Here is a 21,204-nt window from a genome sequence, read left to right as displayed (position 1 = left end):
AGTTAATCTAATAATGGAAGCGGTATAATTTTTAACCTTAGAACTCAGGCAATCTAAATGTGGTGTAAATTGCAATTTATCATCAAGAATTACTTCTAGGTATTTAACTTGAGAAACTAAATTTTCAGCCATTTTCAGGTGTAGGAACAGAGGCAGTAGAAGACATCAGTAGGTCATCTAGAAAAGACCTTGTCAGCAAAGGTTTGTAACTGATTGCAGTAGGCAGCCAGTGGATGACAAAGGTCTTGGTAGTAGGGACAGTGATACAGGACACATTCCCATTCTTCAAGTTGTTCACAGAGACAGAGCGAAGTATCAGAAAAGGTGGAAGGAAGCAAGCATGGCTCACATGGTGCCATGTCCAGTTAGAATAAAGAGAGTGTAGAAACTATATATCATGAATTTCAAGATAAGAAAATATATACAATTTATTGATAAAAATGGAAGTTTCAATAAAATTCATAAATATAAACTAAACATTTAGCAGTATAAATACACAAGTGTATAAAAAAGTATATAGTATTAAAAAACTTCAGCATATTTACAATATAATAAAGTATATAAAATTAATTTTAGTAGTCATCTATAAGAAAGAGAAAATTTTCATTCTCTGGCTCATTATGTTCCTTTTCTTTCGTTTCAATCACTGTCGGGGGAATATATGAGAAAAACTGTCTCAACGATTCTCCTTTTATCATAATGTAGAAAAAATAATGAAAGTCAATTCCAAATTCCTCTTTCTTTACAGACCATTTATATTTTGGAGATGCATACAATGGACCACGGAAGTGAGGCTGAGCAAATGTAATTGAGAGAAAGTGACCACCACTCTTTAGAACACGACTTATCTAAAAAAATAAATAAATGAAATTAGAAGCACGAATACTGCAGTGTAATATGAATAAAATTAAAATCTATACAATTAATATTTACTTAATCTGAAGGCATATCTGTTATATTTTCTGCTTGCTTTTCAGTATGCACATTTAGCTGTGTAGAACTGCTGACTTTATGAGGATGGTTTGTGCTGCCTCTACTCATGCTACAACCTGTTGGGGCCATTTTGATTTTTTCCTCAAATCAAAATCTTTTTAAGTTCATTTCAGAAGTACACTGATGATTTTTTTTGACTAAGCTGAATAATAAATAGTAGTCCAATTTTAACATCAAATTCAAAAATTTTGCTGAAATGTGACAAAAAAGGCAATTACACCTCTACAAATGCAATTAATTATTGACAACTGCCTCTATAACATTCACCAACCTCGTGCTTCACTGTCTAACATTTGATGTTCCATCGTAACGTTTTTATATATTAATGAATATTGTGTATTTTTAAATACAGTAGCTTAGTATTTTGTAAATATTTGTATAGTTTGTAAATATTTCAGTTAAATATTTTAGTCCTGTTCTTTGGGATGCAACAATATTCTTCATGCATTATGAAACCCGAAGCAAAAGGCCTTTTCCTCAGCGACCTATGTAAACACAGGTAAATAATTATATAGTGATTCAATGCCGCACACTACAAATGCACAGGTAAATAATTACACAGATTAATTCCTGATTAGATATCTATCATAGTGACATAGTGTTTTTTGTCTGGCAGCACTGGGGGTCTCCCCCAACTTTGCATTTTTACTCTGTGTAGAATACAGTACTCTGCATAAGGCCAGGGTATGTGTTATGTGAAGTATTAGTGTGGGTTGTATTGTTTCTCTGGCCACTTAGCCTGGGGGCCTGTGGAGAGCCACTAACAACCCACAGTTTCCATCACTGCCCCAGGGAGGTGAGGTGGGCCAGAACACATTAAGAGAGAAGAAAGTTCTGGTGGAGTGAACCCTGGTGTAGCCTAGGCATCCAAGGAGAGCCCAAAAAAAAAAAAAAAATTTTTTATTGGAAAGGAGACAATGGGTAGATGGGAAAGTGGATAAAGGGGGCAGAGAACAGAGGGGGGGCAGTAGTTTAGGCACTTGTCTGATTTGAAAGGGGGAGACTAGGGGAAGATATTCCTATGGTGGAGTGTGCTTTTTGCAGCTCTGTCCCACACTGGCCTGGGGGTTACCCTAATGGCCAGTGGCAGCATCCCACACCATACCAGCTAGGAAAGGCTACAGCATGGTGTCAGTTTGGATAACCATGAGCCCCCTGAGGGCCTGCATAGCCATCAGTCTGTCCAGTGAGGAGGCTAAGATAGAACATGCAATTAATAGTAACTTTCATTCACACAATTTTACTTTTTATAGTTTTTCTTACACTTTCTATTTTTTTTTATATATTAGATTAGATATCGATCAGTGTGTTTCAACGGGTGTCTTTTACATAGAAAAGATTTTACTTACTCCGTCATACCTTTACATACTACGTAGAAAAGGAGGTCCAGGGGTTGGCAAGCAAAGCAAGCAGGGGCAGAGCCCCCCTAGTATATATTAAAACTATTATGCCGTTGATATTTGAGTAAAAATCTGTAATACATGCCATATCTAAACTATAAATTGCATTCATGTTCACGTGAATGCAATTTATATATAAGATATGGCACTCAAATAACTTCAACAGCATAATAGTTTTAATTATATCAATAAATATGCAATATGCAATAATATGTAATGTTCAATTATTCAATGTCATTAGCAATCGTCAATGTACCTGTACCCTTACTTTAATGTAAGTAACCATCTTGCCTTTTATCATCAAAGTTTCTTGCGACGACCAACTAACTGGTTAAAATAAATTTATTACAATAAAAATGATATATACATAAGATAAGTGTTAAAATACAATAAGATAAAAGAGTTAAATATATATATAATAAAAGCGTTAAAATACATAGTAGTTTTTGAAGCGAAGTGCCTCTTCATCAGCTAGTCTGTGAATGGTGTACTTCAGTATACATTTATGGTTACAATACCACAAGTCAGCTGGGCATGATCATGTATCACGAGTCTGGTGTCAGTAAAGCAAAATTATGTACACGTGATGATCGCCAGCGCTCATCGCACTGCAATACAGTACATTCTATAATAGGGTGTAAGTGTACTCCCCTCGTCCGATTCATGGTACCATTATTGGTGGCTATGTGTAGTGCTTCAAGTAATCACGGTAATCATGTGAATAGTCAACGATTTCAATATCCCGTTGGGGATCAAGATTGTGCTGCTCAACCCAATAATGTTCGGCGACTGCGGAGTGTTCAAAACGAGCGGTTCACAGAGCCACCTCATGCTCAGAAACCCGATCATTCAATCTTCTACCAGACTCACCTATATAACACCCCCCCCCCAATCCGGACACATAATATGGTATACAGAACCACTCCGTAGGAAAGGAGGAACAGGTTTTTTCACCTTAGAAATAATAGATTGTAATTTCCTCCCCGGAAGTTGCACACATCGTATGTGATGGAGACGCAAAATCCTAACAAGACGTTCCGACACGCCTGGATAATAGGGGATATGGGTGGTAGAAATAAATTGATTGATCTGAGGCAGGTTAGATTTCATAACAAATTCGTGAGCCTGAACCTCACATCTGTCTAGAACATGAGGTGGATAACCGCAATTTGAAAGCTCCGCCCTAATTTTAGAAATCTCCAATTGCCTGTCACCAGTTGAACTAGAGTGCGTCCAAGCACGGGAGAATAAAGTACAAGCAGTGCTACGTAAGTGACCAGGAGCGTGCACAGAGCCGTAACTGGTAAATTGGCTTCCTAAAAATGGAAGTTACTAAACGCGAATCCACGCGTTGGACTAACACATCCAAAAAAAGGAAGGGTATTATCAACCTATAGTTCAATCGTAAACTGAATGACGGGTGACAGGGAATTGAGATATTGCAGCAGCCCAGATTCTGATTCCCGGGGTACAAGTGCAAAAATATCGTCAACATAATGACACCAGAGAGTGATAGGAATAGGTAAGTTCAAGAAAATCTGACTCTCAAGTTTCTCCATGGCGATATTGGCCACGATAGGACTAACAGGGGCACCTTGTATTTGGCGAAACAGTCACTGAACATGATCACACCAACCATTAAACACAGATTGAGAGCAGTACAAATATCTGTAGAGAGCGAGGTATCCCTGCTCAAAAGACGTCTCACACAGGCAATAGCCTATTGTACAGGAACAGAAGTGAACTTGGAGACCATAACATCGCTCTCAGAAATAATAAAATCTTTAATAATATGCAGAAAATGCGTACTACTGGAAACAGTGTAAACAGTTTTCCCAACAAGGGGTGCTAATAACATGTTTAGAAAGTTTATACATAGGTGTATGACAACAAGAAACAATGGGTCGTAAAGTAATATCAGGTTTATGGATCTTTCGAAGTCCATAAAACTGTGGGAGTTCACAACCTGTTGCATGAAGCTTCCAGCGGATGTTCTTGGTAAACTTAGCTAAAAACCAAGAATGCACAAGTTTATTAACTTTAGATTCCAACTTCTCCAACACTTTCACAGGGGAGTCTTGCACAGTTTCATAAACCTCCCAATCCCGAGGGCTTTACGAATATACTCCGACTTGTCCAGGACAAAAGCGCGCCGCCCCTTATCTTCAGACAAAACTACAATAGTGCCATCTTTGCACAAAGAAGAAAGAGCTTCCTGTTGACAATGTCTGAGGTTATTAGTAATAGGCTGGATTTGCTGCAAAATCGAAGCTGTTTTAAAGCAAATTACGTTAGCAGTCTCTTCAGGTAGCTTGTCGAGAGATGCTTCCACACCCATAGCCAAATGTGTAATGGGAGGTTTACAAGGAAGGACTGCAAACTTCATGTTGAGGGTCAAGATATCATGTTGCTCCTTAGATAATTGTTTGCTACTCACGTTCAAAACAAACTGCGAGTTATCTCTCATGTGTGTGTTCCTAGCAGTATATGCTTCTCGTAATAAAGCATTAAATTTATTCAGCTGACATACACGATATGCTTCAGTCACATGCATGGCTTGGGAACACAAAACATGAACCACTGTAGAAAATATAGGAGGGACCAAACCTCTTAATTCTTGCATGAGCCTGGATTTGTTCGTGATGATCCTTTTCAATTCTTGATGAACATACCAATCCAGATTCCCAACATTTTCAAACCAAAGCCAAAGCAGGCACACCTGAAACGGTCACAGGAGAATGATTCCTTGAATCTAAAACCCCTGGGAATAATATGATGGGCTTTACACCGATGTGCAAAGCGTAAATGTTGTCTATTACGGGCTTCAGACAAACAATTTCTGCAAACTGACAGTAACACCATACACGTACAGGACATACATTAAACGAACATTAGAAAACAGGTCTTGTGCCAAGTTGCATTATATCATCAAAGTTTCTTGCGATGACCAACTAACTGGTTAAAATAAATTTATTAAAATAAAAATGATATATAGATAAGGTAAAAGTGTTAAAATAAGATAAGAGTTAAGATATATAAAATAAAAGCATTAAAATACATAGCAGCTTTCAAAGTGAAGTGTCTCTTCATCAGCTAGTCTGTGAATGGTGTACTTTAACTGGTGACAAGCAATTGGAGATTTCTAAAATTACAGGGAGATTTCAAATTGTGGCTATGTTCTAGACAGATGTGAGTTTCAGGCTCACGAATTTGTTACGAAATCTAACCCGCCTCGCGTCAATCAATTTATTTCTACCGCCTACATCCCATATTATCCGGGCATATTGGAACGTCTTGTTAGGATTTTGCGTCTCCATCATATACGATGTGTGCAACTTCCTGGGAGGAAATTACAATCTATTATTTCTAAGGTGAAAACACCTGTTCCTCCTTTCCTACAGAGTGGTTCCGTATACCGTATTACGTGTCCGGATTGTGGAGGATGTCATGTAGGTGAGTCTGGTAGAAGATTGAAAGATCGGGTTTCTGAGCATGAGGTGGCTCTGCGAACCACTAATTTTGAACACTTCGCAGTCGCCGAACATTATTGGGTTGAGCAGCGACCGGTTGCTGCTCAATGTGAATGGTCAACTATTAATCTGGTAATCATGTGAATGGTCAACTATTCACGTGATTACCGCCAGCACTCATGGCTTGAAGCACTACACGTAGCCACCAATAATAGTACTATGAATTGGACGAGGGGAGTACACTTACACCCTATTATAGAATGTACTGTATTGCAGTGCGATGAGCGCTGGCGATCATCACGTGTGCGTAATTCTACTTTACCGACACATGATACATGATCATGCCCAACTGACTTGTGCTATTGTAACCATCGATATATCCTGAAGTACACCATTCACAAAAATAGCTGATGAAGAGGCACTTCGCTTCGAAAGCTACTATGTATGTTAACGCTGTTATTATATATATTTTAACTCTTTTATCTTAGTTGTTGTTGTTGTTATTTGGTTTTTAGGAGCATTAGCAACTAAGGCCATATTGCTCCGGGATATGCGGTGGTCATTCCCTGACCTTCCCGCATCCCCCGTATTTGGTGGTGACGGGCTCGAACCCCGGTCTAATCAAGAAGCGTGTGCTGCGCACTGTTGCTCCTTCCCACCTGGCTACGGAGGCGCCTTTTTATCTTAGTATTTTAATGCTTTCATCTTATGTATATATCATTTTTATTTTAATAAATTTATTTTAACCAGTTAGTCGGTCGTTGCAAGAAACTTTGATGATATAATGCAACCCGACACACAAGGCTTGTTTTCTAATCTTGCCTTTTGTTATATCTATCTATCTATCTATGTGTGTGTGTTATTTATTTATTTTTTTTTTTTTTAAGAGCATTAGCAACTAAGGCCATATTACTCTGGGGATATGCGGTGGTCATTCCCTGACCTTTCCGCATCCTCCGTATTTGGTGGTCACGGGCTCGAACCCCGGTCTAATCAAGAAGCGTGTGCTATGCACTGCTGCTCCTGCCCACCTGGCTACAGAGGCGCCGTGTGTGTGTTCTGGTGCTCAACCCAAATTAGGAAACGCTTTGTGGTGTTCCACAGTTTATTAAAAGTTGAGAAATACTGACTTAGATGGTATTAAGACACAAATATGATGAAAAAAATTTATGAAAAAAAAAAATATATATATATATATTTTTTTAAACAATAAACTTTAATGTAATAAAACATTAATAAGTATAAATTTCATCAGTTATATAATATTGGTGTAAATACACCATAGTTTACCCATAAATTTAACTACATAAGTAGTGTAAAGGCATCGTTTGATTATATCTCATATTTTGGCTACCTTCATGACGAGATACGAGGTATTGCACTACTTCGAAGTGTGATGACTTCGCAACCGTAATGGCATGTCTGCATTATCAGGGTACCTACCCACACACTGATGAATGAGCCAACAAGCTCTGAAACACGTCTGGGTCGTGGTGCCCACTGAGAATAAATAAAAGTAGTCTCCTCTACTAGAGAAGCGTTATTTATTCAAAGTAGTGCAATACCTAGTATCTCGTGAAGGTAGCCACAATATGAGATATAATCAAACTATGCCTTTACGCTACTTATGTTTTTTTTTTTTTTTTTTTTTTATGAAAACCTCAAACACGAAAGGTATCAAAACCTATAGTACTTAGTACCGTGCATGGGTTGAAGGAGAAGTACGGGGGAAGGGGAATGCCGGAAACTTTGCTCTAGAGACTAAACATGGGTTTAATTTATGGGTAAACTATGGTGTATTTACATCGATATTATATAGTTAATTTCAACCCATAACATTATGCCTTGTGCATTTAGTCTTCAAAATTTCATCAGTAGACAATCCTTTTCCTGTATTGTTTTCTTTTAAAGAACTCAGAAATTCTGTTGAGTGAGGATAATATAGTTGTTTTGTAATGTTCTTCATATCTAAAGAGCATAAAAATATTTTTTGAATTCCTTGCCAGAACTAGATATGTCAAATGCTGTTAATAAGATAATCAAGACAGCTTCTGCCTTTGCATAACTTAACCTTTTCTTCGCTTCAATTACTGTGTTATATCCAGTCTCATCTTCTTGCCATATTCTTACCTCCCTCAAATCAACTTTTTTTTTTTTTTTTTTGCCAACTGTGCAATACATTTGACTGTTCACATATCCCCACTACTAATTCTTCCACCAATGCTGGATGTTAGGTGGAAATTGTTTGCATATCCAATTCTTTAGAAACAATGCTGCACATGGACAGAAATTGTCTATCCCTCCCTTAGTTAAAAATGATTTCACACTCCACAGGGTCTATCCCTGAGTCACAGGTGCCTGTGGCATTGGCCCATGTCTGCTGGGTCAGTCCTGCTATGGTAATGTCTTTTACTCCATAAAAAAATTATTATTATTATTACTATCAGTTTATTAACACAAGGTTCATCCCCTGTACAGGTAGTGGGGCTAGGAGGGTGTACAGAAATTTTGAAATATACATTATACACTTTTATACAAATTTTCAGATCTTTACAATATAATTATTGTATAGTAAAAACTATTAAATATATATATACATTTACTTAATTGTATTCACTTTGAAATAACATAGATCTTAATAATTGAAGAGTTAAATACACAAGTTGACTTCATTATCAGCAACTAACATAACAGATTTATTTATTTTCATTATATTATTGCTTTTAATTGTTCATATCATACAAATTTTTGATAAAAACTGCTCAATTTTCACAGCAATCCTGATGATTTAGTCCAGATTTGGCTTCTGTAGGCTTTATTGACTTTAAACTTTACCAGATCAATGGAGAAGATGTTGAAGTGTTCAATGGTGTTACATGAGAACATTCCTTTTAGGGAGTCCAAGGTTGATAGCTTCATCCTAAGTGGGTGATGGCTTCTATTTCTTCCTCTTGTTAGTGTGATGACATCTTCTATTGATGGGGCATCAATCTGGCAAGTTAGCAGCTTGGTGAGTGTTGACAGATTTTTTTTGAGGACAGTGAGCTTCCAGGAGGTCATGCCTAGGTTGACTAGGAGAATGGATTTCCAGATGGTGAATGGGTTCCCTCCCAGACGGTTCAGCCACCGCAGAATCCAATATTCCATTGACAGGTAGATGCAGAGGACCAGATTTCTGAGGCATATAATGGTATGGGTGTGAGACATCTGTTAATGTATTGTCCAATCAATTTGTGTTGTGACAGCCTGCGAGCTCCTGGCGGTTAGCCCAGAAAGCAGCATAGGCCTTTTTCTTTGCCTTTAGGAAGTGTTCCTTGAAATTTAAGTCTTCATCCCATGAGATGAGATGAAACTTTGGGGACTGACTCACCATTAACTGTAACTCGAATGTCATTCCTGAACTTCCTCTTCGTGATTGTCATGTGGGCTGACTTGGCATTTTTGAGTAGGAGTCCAGATCACTGTAAAAAGTCCATTAACTGTTGAATTTGCTTGGAGGTTTCATTATTAATTTCTTGTATCTGTTTGGGGTCTTTTGAATTGATAAAAAATTTTAGATCATCAGCGAAGGAGCTAAAATCTGGATTTTTTGCAAGGAATGGTTCAAGTAGGATTGCAAAGAGTTGTCGACATCACCCCACCTTGAGGTATACCCCTCGTTGCATAGGTTGTATTCTGGTGAGTTCCATTGGCTATAATTGTCTCCGCTGTAGTAAGGACTTCAGAATGCTGACAATTTGGTTAGATACTTTGAAATATTCTATTAAGGTGCCTATAAGAGTAGGAATGGAGACAGTATCGAAGGCAGATTTGATATTGAAAAAGATTATGTCCAGTTGGGCTCTGTCATTCAAGGAGATTAGTGGTCATGGACCTATGGTGCAGGACTGTGTGGAGGTAGGGTGGTCGGTGAGCAAAACAGTGTTGAATAATCACTGGGTATATGAGTTTTTCAAATATCTTTAATAATGTGCATCCTACGCAGATTGGACGGAAGTCCTTAGGCATCTTGGGATTTCCAATTTTAGGGACTGGTTTGACATAAGATTTCCAGATTTCCGGTATGGTGCCTGTCTTTAGAATCTTCTGGAAGATGATTAAGAGAAGATCCACAATGTACACAGAGCACACCTTAACTATAACAGTGGTATACCATCAGGGCCCTTAGTAGCTTTGTTGGGCAGGCCATTTATCACATCAATGAGCTGCTGCTTAGTGATTATAACATCATCCATGGCAGAAAGAGTTTTCTGGTTTACACTAGGTAGGGTTGAAACTTCAGTGGTCATATCTTGATGATCGAAAGGTATGTGAGTCCACCCCTCAAATAGCTTTTCATCCATGTTGAGATGGTTGTTGCACTTTGGGAAAATTCTCCGGGATTTTGTAATTTGGGATAATATATACTGTTGATGTGCTCCCCTCTTGAAACGAAGGAAACAAGCTCTCTCTCTTTTAAAGGTTTCGTGGTTTGTACTGCTCGATTTTTAACCATTTTCTATATGCCCTTTGCTTATTTCTAAAGACAATTTTCATATCCGATTGGAACCACCGCTGGGTTCTCTCAGTAATTCTGACTTGTTTAGATGCTAGTCCCAGGTCAGTATGAGATGAAACTTTGGGGACTGACTCACCATTAACTGTAACTCGAATGTCATTCCTGACCTTCCTCTTCGTGATTGTCATGTGGGCTGACTTGGCATTTTTGAGTTGGAGTCCAGATCGCTGTAAAAAGTCAATTAACTGTTGAATTTGCTTGGAGGTTTCACTATTAATTTCTTGTATGAGCATGTTGACCTGCTTTACTTTCTAAGCAAACAGAACTCATATAAAGTGAAAAATACGACAATAATAAGGTTTATAAGTGACCTGTATTGTCAAGATAAGATGTGTTTGGAAGAATATCACCTGTTCCTACCCCCCCCCCCCCCATCCAACTCAGATTAAACTGTAATCATAGAATAATACATTTAAAAATTTATATTTTATACTTAAAAAATCTTCACAAAATGCTACAAAAAATTACTATATAATAAAAATACTGACAAGTACCTCAGTTAATACTAATTCTAAATTGGTCTTTCCATTTTGCGAAATGTTCCAGGGGTCCTTCTCTTCTACCATCATTGCATCTATAGTAGCTTTTTCAATAACAACATCAAAACTACCATCCTGGAATGACAGATTAGTAGCATCCATGACACACCACTCCATGCGACTGCATACATCACAGTGAACAGACATTTTGGAAATAACAGTATTGGAATAGTCAATATTCACAATATGTTTAAAGCCATCTTTGAACATTTCTTCACTCAGAGTACTATTTCCACAGCCTATAAATTTTAAACACACATTTCACATTGGAAAATTTGAAGACACTGTATGTTCAGCTGTATTATTTTTATAATTATTTAAAAAAATCAAGTATTTCAAAAACTATGGAAAACTGTACAATCGTTGAATGAGTTGCATCTGCACTAGATGTAGCAGGAGTAGATGGCATGTGTTAAAGTACAACCACTATTTTGTGTAATATTGTTGATTAAAATATTTCAAATTATGGTATACACCAGAGGTGACCAACAAGTCGATCGCGGCTTTAATTTTGGTCGATTCACGACGAATTTTAAATATACAGGCAGTTCTCGCTTTATGAGTTTTTTTTCCCAAGTATCAAGTATCAACAAAATCGAAAATATGAACATTAATTGCAAAAAATGAATGTTAAACATTCATAAATACCGCATTACATACCATGTGTGCAGCTATACAATACAGTGTACCACGCTTTACGATATTAATCAGTTCCAGAGACACCATATCATTAAAATATCGTAATGTGAACCCAATAACACATTGTTTTTTGGTAATTCGTTTCAAGATCTCGGAAGTTAAAATTTTTGCTGTATAACTAAGCTATTTATCTCTCTAAAATGTCATTTTTAAGGTCACGAGTGTGACCTTAAGGCCACATAAAAGGTCGTGAGCGTGGTTTTTAAATTGTATTAGTTACCAATTCAAATCATTAAAATGCACTACACTTTCATCATTATCATATGTTCCGTTATAAGAATCAATTACGTCTTTGTGATATTTTTCTAAAGCACATTTCTGGAGGTCACGACCATAAAACAATAAAAACGGTTTGCACTTTCTGGTTTATTGGGCTTTTCTGTTACTGCAAGCAATTATAAACAGTAGTAAACTCGATCTTCTTGCATTTGCGAAAATACCAATAGCTGGAATTGTGTGGTTTTTTTAAGTTATTATGGTGAAATGTGTTTGCCCTTTAATGAAATCTTCAATCATATCAAAACATAAATTTTCAGAATCTTCTCTTCATTCCTTTTTTTTTAAAGCTTGGTAAACTTGTTACTCCACGCGAATCGTGTTAGTTGCAATTTGTGGTGCCATTAAAAAATGCTTATGCATGCAATCGTGAAATTTATAATTAAAAGAGAAGATTATCTTGGAAACAAACACCTCTTGAAACATTTCTGAAGACTCCTTGAGCAACAAACCGAGTGCCCAGCCAATAATGAGTAATCAACGAGTGTGCATTTAGTCGATGATGATGGTGAAGAATAAACATTCTTTAACATTTGTAAGTCGTAAATAATTTCTCTATTATTATAATTTGTTTGATTTTACAGGCTATGTTTTCATTTCTTTCGATAAATCAATCATTGTTTAAACATAAACTAATTAGCTAACTAATTTCATTGTTGAGAACGTAACCCCTAATTTTAACCTTAAGTCTATGGGACATAAATTCCCACTTTACGAGCGCACACTAGGAACGAATTAACTTGTAAAATTGAGAACTACCTGTATATAAAAAATAGATTAGTCAAAATCTAAATGTTATTATTATTATGTGTCCCACTGCATACGCTTCTTACAAATCCACTGAACCACGTGACTACTCGTTGCCGCGCAGCCACTAGGCTTGTCTAGTGAAAATTCATACAGTTACATTGTGGAGAGAAGTGTTGTGTCAAATTCTTATTTAGCTTACTTAATATTAATAACTGGACAGTACTTATATGTTAATTTAATACCCTTTGATTTAAAATGAATATTACAAAAAAGTAAAACGTATCATTTTCATCAAGAGTGGGAACTAGAACACTTTTTTGTAATGATAAAAGAAAAATGTTGTTGTTTGATTTGCAATGCTTCCATGGCTTAAAAGTGCTCTTCAAGATCTGCAATTATCTCAAAATACTGTGATGTGATGCATCGAAAAAAATGAGTAAAAATGTGAGTGAACAATTGCGTGCTCAACTGGCTAATTGTGTGTCCTTTTCTTTACAACTGGATGAATCTACAGATGTCGATGATACAGCTCAATTGCTCGTTTTTATTCGTATGGTTTTCGATGATTCTGCCACTAGAGAAGAACTGCTGGATATGGTTTCATTAAAAGAAAGAACCAGAGGTCTTGATATATTTAATGCATTCAAAAATTTTATTGAAAAAATTAAATTACCACTATTTAAGCTCGTGTCAATAACAACAGATGGAGCAATGACGGGGCATCTTAATGGATTCATCGCATTGTGCCAAAAGGAAGACGAATTACCAGATTTTTTGAGTTACCACTGTATCATCCACCAAGTGTTAGCCAGAAAAAGATTAAATACTAAAAATGTTATGGTCGTAGCTTTCAAAATCGTGAATTCCATCAGAGGCCAATCCCTTCAAAGGAGACATTTCAAAATGCAACTTAATGAAAATGAACCAGATCTGATATTACACACAGATGTGAGGTGGCTGAGTCGGAGTAAGTTTCTACTGAGATTTCAAAATTTGCTGAATAAAATAAAAAAAAAAATTGCTGATCAAAGGGGAGATGATTATCAGCAGCTACGAGATACGGAGTGGTTGTATGATTTGGCTTTTTTCTTAGATTTTACAAGAAAATTAAAGTGATTTTAAAACAATTTAAGACATTGTTCAATACATTTTTATCCATTTAATGTCGACTTAGATACGAAACAAATTGCAGGAAAAAAAATCACTGAGATTTTTCACATAGAGAAAATATTGCTTGAACATGAAATTATTACATTGCGAAATCTTCTTAAAATCTTCCAGATCATCAGAAAAAGACTTTTGGAAATATGTTTGCCGAGAGAAGTACCCAAATGTAAAAAATGCAGTGAACTTTTAAATTCCTGTTTTGGTTCTGCATATCTATGTGAATCGGCCTTTTCATATTTGAAAAAAACAAAGACGAAGATTTGCTCTACTCTTACGGACTTGCATACAGAAAATTTTTTGCTGTTGGCCTTATCGCAGTATATCCCTGATTTTGAAAGCTTGGCAGATGACATGAAGACACAAACTTCACATAAATTAAAAATTTAAATATAAGTTAATTTAAAATAAGAATTCTGAATTGTATTTAATTTTAAAATTTATAAACAACAATTTTCAATATGCATTGATTAACTCTTAACCATGTGCAATGAAATTCTTGAGATGGTAGATCGCGACACATTTTGAATAAAAAAAGTAGATCGCATCACAAATTAAGTTGGCCACCCCTGGTATACACCATCACACTAAGGAATTTGTCACTGGGATCCATATGGACAAAAAGCATGGGTTAGTAAATGTCCGTTATTTTCAAAATCCAGCAAATTAGGGTTTATTATATCACAAATATTCACAAATTTTCACTGGTTGTGACATTTGGAAGTCATGATTAATAACATTGAATGTATAACAGAAACAATTTTAAGAGTCTGGAAACTTTTTTTTTTGTTGGAATTTAATAACTGAAATACTAATTTTTAAAAGTTAATAATGGCATTCCTGCCCACTTCAATATTGGTACCCTTTTCTGCTTTGTTGCTGTTTATTTTTAATGCAGCACCACTTCTTGTGGGCAGTTGCTTGAGCTTATACGGGGTGTCCAACCTTTTTGGTTAGTGGGCCAAAACACAAAAGGGTGAAAGCCACAGACTGCAAGGATCTTGCAAGAAATAGGCTGCAAGAACGATTCATCATCATTAATTATGCATTTTTCAAAACCGCTTAAATCTTTGTTATTAATGTTTATATTTAGTTTAAGTACAGGCAACCCTGTATAACACGGTACTTCTACAACACGGTTTCGCTCTAACACGGTTGATAAATCCTTGCACAACACAGTACTTATATAACATGGTTAGAGAATTTTGGTAAACCTCGCATAACAGGGTATTTTTGAGCTTTTGTGCAGGGGAAACCCTGCTATTATTATGTTGGATGTAATTTTCCAACACTTCCGCTCTTTTTGAATCCCCACTGTTGACTCGCTAGTCAAAAAAAAATTTGAGAAATCCCTGTATTTTATTTTGTTGTGAAATTCCCATGTTATGTTCTGTGCTATTGAACTTACGGAAAAATCTAGATTTCAAAGTTTTATTAATTGAACTTGCGGAAAAATCTAGATTTCAAAGTTTTATTACTATTGGATAGCACACCAGGCCATCCAAAAGATTTAAGTCATTGAAGTTATGTTCCTACCACCACAGTTATGCTCGGTTAATACAACTTTCATTCATTCGGTTAGACCAAGGCATTATATCCACCTTTAAAACTCATTCTATCAGAAAATCATTACAATGGATTTTAAAAAAATTGATTCTGAATCTATTGAAGTAATGGAGGCATGGAAACATTTCTCAATTGTGGACTGTATCAGAATCATAGCTTTATCACTGAAAGAAGTAAAACCATCAACGTTAAATGCGTGTGGAAAAAATGTATGGCCAGAGTCAGTTCATTCGGGAAATATGATCGAATGGGCAGAAAATGGAATCAGTGCGATAGTAGAACTTGCTATGTCGGTAGGAGGGGAAGATTTTGATGATATGACTACTGAAGCCCTCGTGGGTAGCACAGTTGATAGAATCGCCCTCCTCCCCCACACTGACTAGAAAAGACATGAGTTCGAATCCAGTCGATGAAAGGAGCAATTTTTATGGGTCTTTTCACAACACAGCTGAGTTATCAGGCTCAGGCAAGCATAGCATGATTTTTTTCCTCCCAGAAACTTGGGTATTTTGTCCAGCAAAACAGAAAATCGACACATGCAATTTACAGATAATATACACAGAATAACATGGCCTTAATCGCTGATGCTCCTAAAAAATTATATGAATACTGATGATGTTCAAGAATTACTGGTAGAAAAAGAAGCCGGTGTAGCAGATTTGGTGCAAATGGCATTGGAGGTAAAATCAAATCAATTCAGATGATGATATCGCAGATGAAAATTCTAGACTTCCAAATTTTACACTAAAAAGCATAGGGGAAGGCATAAAGTTAGCCAAGGAATTAGAATCTTATTTTTTGAATGCAGATTCTTGAATGAAAGGAGCCCAAAGTTTAAAAGGGAGCTTCAAAAATGCTTAGTTCCATACGATGAAATTCATAGATTTATCAAGCAAAAGCAAACCCAGATTACTGATTTTTTAAAGAGACCAGAAGATACACGAAATCTAGAATGGTGTATTTTTGCTACTTTTGTTAATGAAATAGTGTATTTTTGTTAGCTTTTGGAATGTAACCCCCCCCCCTTTTGTGTACTTTTTTTTAGTCCCTTATAACATGGTTTCGAACAACACAACATTTTACAGGAACCTAATAACCGTGTTATACGAGAGTTACATTTGAGCTGTACTCAAATGTTACCAAAAACAGATATTTTCAGAAGTCAATGAAAAACTATATTTTGTGACAAGGTAATTTTAAACTCAGAGGATGCATAACACTTATTTGTCTACATGACCATGAGCCACATAATGTGAAGGAATAGGCCATGGGTCGGCCACCTCTGGCTTATGCAAAATATTAAGGGAATAGAAATTGTATGCACACATGTGAAATAGATATAAAAGAGGGAGGGATTTTTCAGTATAGTAGATCCTCATAAACACAGAATTCAAAAATCCTGCATTTCCTTAAAATATTTCTCTGGGGGTAGCCAACTGCAGAAGGGCAGAAAGGAAATAAGTTTATTGGACATGGGGAGAAAAAGAAAACTTAATGAGGACTAGATTTATCCTTTGTTTCGTTAATGATTTTCAAACACTCATTTCTCTCTGTTCTACATATTTCCTAGACTGTATACCATTTTACTGCACACATGTGGAAAATAATCTGATGGCACCCCTCACCCCAAATCATTAATTTTGTGAGACTTTCAATACTAGTTCACAGAACAGTTTGTAGTAGTACATGCCCTCATGGGTAGCACAGTTGGTAGGACTGCTGTCCTTCCCACACTGGGCAGAAAAAATCAGTTCAATCCCGTTGATGATGGGAGGAAATTTTTCTGGGTCTTATTCAAATGTGGTTGAGTTAGTAGGTCTCAGGCAAGGGTAGCATGGTTTTTTTCTCCAAAAAACATGGGCTTTTTGTCCAGCAAACAGAAAATTGACTTCAGAACCCATGCAATTTACAGACAATATACACGGAGCATCATGGCCTTAGTTGCCAATGCTCGTAAAACCAACAACAACAGTAGTATGTACTATATTTAGTTTTTAAGGTGATTTGCTTATTGAAATTATATTACATCATTTATATCTTATAATAAAAAATACTGGACAGCCACAACACCTATAATGGAAGCAGCATTCAAACCCATGATCTTTATTTTTTAGAAAAACATGTTACACACCTAATCTGACAGCAAACTTTTACATTTTGGCTTAATGCTGGTGGATATTAGTGATCAGGGTTACTGTAAATCAAATTTAAATACCTTTAAAAAAATGGGAATTTTAAAAAATCTGGCATATGCTATGTCCCAGGTATATGGCAGATATATGAGGTTCTACTGTAGTTGCAAAAGTACAAGATACGGTAAGGAAAGTCAGTGGTGTCACTCAGTTATTTAAAAACTGGTTTGCTTAGTTTATTCTTTTAGAGATATGGCAATAGTTTTATAAAATTTTAATAACCACATCTGGTGAGTATGGGCTTGGCACACCCGGGGTCCTGAGCTGGATATCATCATTCTTCTCTTCCTTGGTGATTCCCTTCTACTTCTGTCTCAGGGTAACTCAGAAATTTTTTTTTGGCTGGTGTAGCATAAGCCTCAGGCTTCCTTGCACCATATGGCTAATAATAATAATAATAAATCTGCAGGCCTTTGACAATATATCAATATATGACGCCTACAGAAAAAACATTCAAAGAAAAAAAAAATCCAAATAATGGCACTTGAAATACTAATAAGGGCCTAATTTTTATTTAACTAAAAATAGTATGACTTGTATATATTGTGGTATGAGGCAACTGCTCATTATGCACTTCTCTTCAAAGGTAATAAATAAAAAATTATTATTTATTTATTTACACGGGTTCTAGTCAAAGGTCTCATTCTCTAAACATAAATTCGGCCCTGGATTCTACCAAACTGGCTCGATTAGCGTTTCTCGACCTGTAAGTCACAACCTATAAGCGGGATGCAGGAAAATCTGGATGAGATTTTATCAATATGATAAAACATAGGAAGCGCATTAAAAATAAAATACATGTAATTGATGAGTATATTTGTAAACTATAATTTGGATAAATTTAACAAAATTTAAGATAAATTTAACATAAATACATTAAATATTTTACCTTAAATGGGTAATTTTACCCATTTAGCAGCTAAACTATATATTAATGGATAAATAATTTTTATTAATTATATTTATAGGCGCTTTTGTGTATAGGAAAAATTAAGAGAAATCAAAAAGACGAATTCTACAAAATTTTAACAACCAGTGCAAACGAAATACAACTTCGAGAAGGACGGATCACAGATTTTATCATCAAAGTTACTTGCAACGACCGACTAACTGGTTAAAATAATTTTTTTAAAAATTCAAATATAATATATATATATAAGATAAAACAGAAATAAAATAAAAGCGTTAAAATATATAGTAGCTTTCGAAGCGAAGTGCCTCTTCATCAGCTGGTCTGTGACTCATGTACTTCAGTATATATTAATGGTTACAATAGCACAAGTCAGCTGGACATGATCACGTCAGTCGCCAAACATTTTTGGGTTGAGCAGCACAATCTTGACTCCAACGGGATATTGAAATCGTCGACTATTCACGTGATTACCGCCAGCGCTCATGGCTTGAAGCACTACACATAACCACCAATAATAGTACTATGAATCGGACAAGGGGAGTACATTTACACCCTATTACAGAATATACTGTATTGCAGTGTGATGAGCTCTGGTGATCATCACGTGTACGTAATTCTACTTTACCGACACCAGACTCGTGATACCTGAGCATGCCCAGCTGACTTGTGCTATTGTAACCATTAATATATACTGAAGTACACCAGTCACAGACCAGCTGATGAAGAGGCACTTCGCTTCAGAAGCTACTATGTATTTTACGGCTTTTATTATATATATTTTAACTCTTTTATCTTATTGTATTTTAACACTTTTATTTTATTTCTGTTTTATCTTATGAATATATTATATTTTATTTTAATAAAAATAAAAAATATCTTAACCAGTTAGTCGGTCGTCGCAAGAACTTGGACGATATAATGCAACCCGACGCACAAGGCCTGTTTTCTAAGCATCACAGATTTATTTATTCACCGTTTATGTGGATTATATAAAAATGTTGAGAAAAGCTGGGCTAGTTAATATCGTTTAGGTATGGTAAGTATAACTACACCCGACAATTCCTATGTTAATATTAAAGTCTATTGTTGACAATATTTTCGATTTTAATGCTTACCAATCATCAATATTTTATCTGAGCCTTTCACGTTTTCTAGAATCAGATGACGAAAATGGTTGTATGGCAACAACCAATCATTTAAATCTTCTTGTTCATATCGACTATTCCAATAATCAACTTTCTTATAGTCTTCATTTCGAAGAGGAATGTTACTCATACTTTATGCATATACAAATAGAATAAAAATAACAAAAAATTAAAAATAATAAGACATACGCAACGAAAACACCAGCCAACAGACACGTGAAGTACAATACGCCACCTAGCACTGCAAATCGTCTTGCAACTTTTTTGAATATTTTCATTTAATATACAGTAGTGTATTTATTACATCCTTGATATCTCATTTTTTCTTGTTTCAGATTAAAAGTGACAGACAGTATCAGTTTAGTTGCCAAGAGCTATATTTCAGTGCACATTTTCAGAATAATAAACATACACTATCTGAGATCATTTCATTTTAATAATTCAGTTGATTGTCACTACTTTAAAACGATTTATGGATATACAGTACTCTACTTTACGACCAAGATCATTGTGCCTCCATGGAAACGGAAGAGTTCATTTTTTTTTTTTTTTTAAGTGTGATGAAGGCTCGCAATCGAGGGTTGCTGTATTATACAGCATCGTATTATCGATGGATGCAGAATGACTGACAGGATTCTTCTCATGGCAGTCGGACAGTACCAGATTTTAGAGATTCTGGCATGCAAACGATGGCTAAATATATCACGCAGTTTCGTCTCGGCACTGGTAGCAGTTTAAGGAGACAGGAGCCATTACAAGAAAAGTTAGCCAAGGTTGCCAGAAGACTACGTCAACCAGAACAGACCGCTATCTGGCTCTAACGGCAAGACGAAACCAGACGATGTCCTGTCATCAACTGTCTCTTGAGGTTGCTGTGGTGAAATTGAGGGTGCCACAAGTGAAAACATTTGCAATAGGATTGTGTTAAGTAGGCTCGATTCAAGTGGACTCTACTCAAGGCAGCTATAGTGTATAGTGTGTTTAGGGTCTAACGGCACCAGGGGTTTCCCCCATCTCCGCGTAATATACATTGTGGTGTTATACAGAACACTGTAGAGGTCAGAGGTTTAAAAGTGTGTGGATATTGTGGCTTGTAATGTTTTGTACCGTTGTTCATCTGGTCTTTTTAGCCGTTGGGTCTCAAATGAGGCCCACCGTTGCCCACACTATACCTTGTGGAGGCAGACCAGGTACACCGGTATTTTAGAAATTTACTATTTACTCTGGCAGGTCCTGCCACCTAATTTCCTGAGATTTCAGTGGCTAGGACCTAAAAAAAAAAAAAAAAAAAAAAAATGGAGGCGGGGGGAGAAACGCTAGAAATTGGGTCAGGCCGAGATATAAGTTATACGGGTTAGAGTTCTTTTTTTTTTTTTTTTTTTTTTTTTAATTTTAGTGTGGGGCTTGTGTAGTTTTGGCAAGGGTCAAACGCTAGTCGCAAGATAGCTAGAGAGGGAAGGGAGACTGAAGACGGAGGGGTGAAAGACAGAAATATGGGGTAAATAGTGAAGATAACCCCAAAAGTCGGCGGTACAGGCC

General features: G+C 36.2%; 1 protein-coding gene across 1 annotated transcript; it reads right to left on the bottom strand.

Moving 5' to 3' along the window:
• Positions 1-572: 572 nt before the first annotated feature.
• On the bottom strand, positions 573-19,869 carry LOC150086710 (EEF1A lysine methyltransferase 4-like). The gene is made up of 3 exons (XM_090372233.1): positions 19,636-19,869; positions 10,916-11,199; positions 573-848 (listed from the first exon to the last, which is right to left on the bottom strand). The coding sequence occupies exons 1-3, from the start codon at positions 19,793-19,795 to the stop codon at positions 573-575; spliced, it is 720 nt and encodes a 239-aa protein (XP_090228359.1). The 5' UTR covers positions 19,796-19,869.
• Between the last annotated feature and the right edge of the window lie 1,335 nt (positions 19,870-21,204).

This window comes from Mastigoproctus giganteus, chromosome 4 (genome assembly GCF_048544385.1).
Source record: "Mastigoproctus giganteus isolate SK-2022 chromosome 4, ASM4854438v1, whole genome shotgun sequence".
NCBI classification, from domain to species: domain Eukaryota; kingdom Metazoa; phylum Arthropoda; class Arachnida; order Uropygi; family Thelyphonidae; genus Mastigoproctus; species Mastigoproctus giganteus.
Note: the sequence above shows the minus strand (reverse complement) of the source record. Positions and strands in the feature narration are given on the sequence as shown.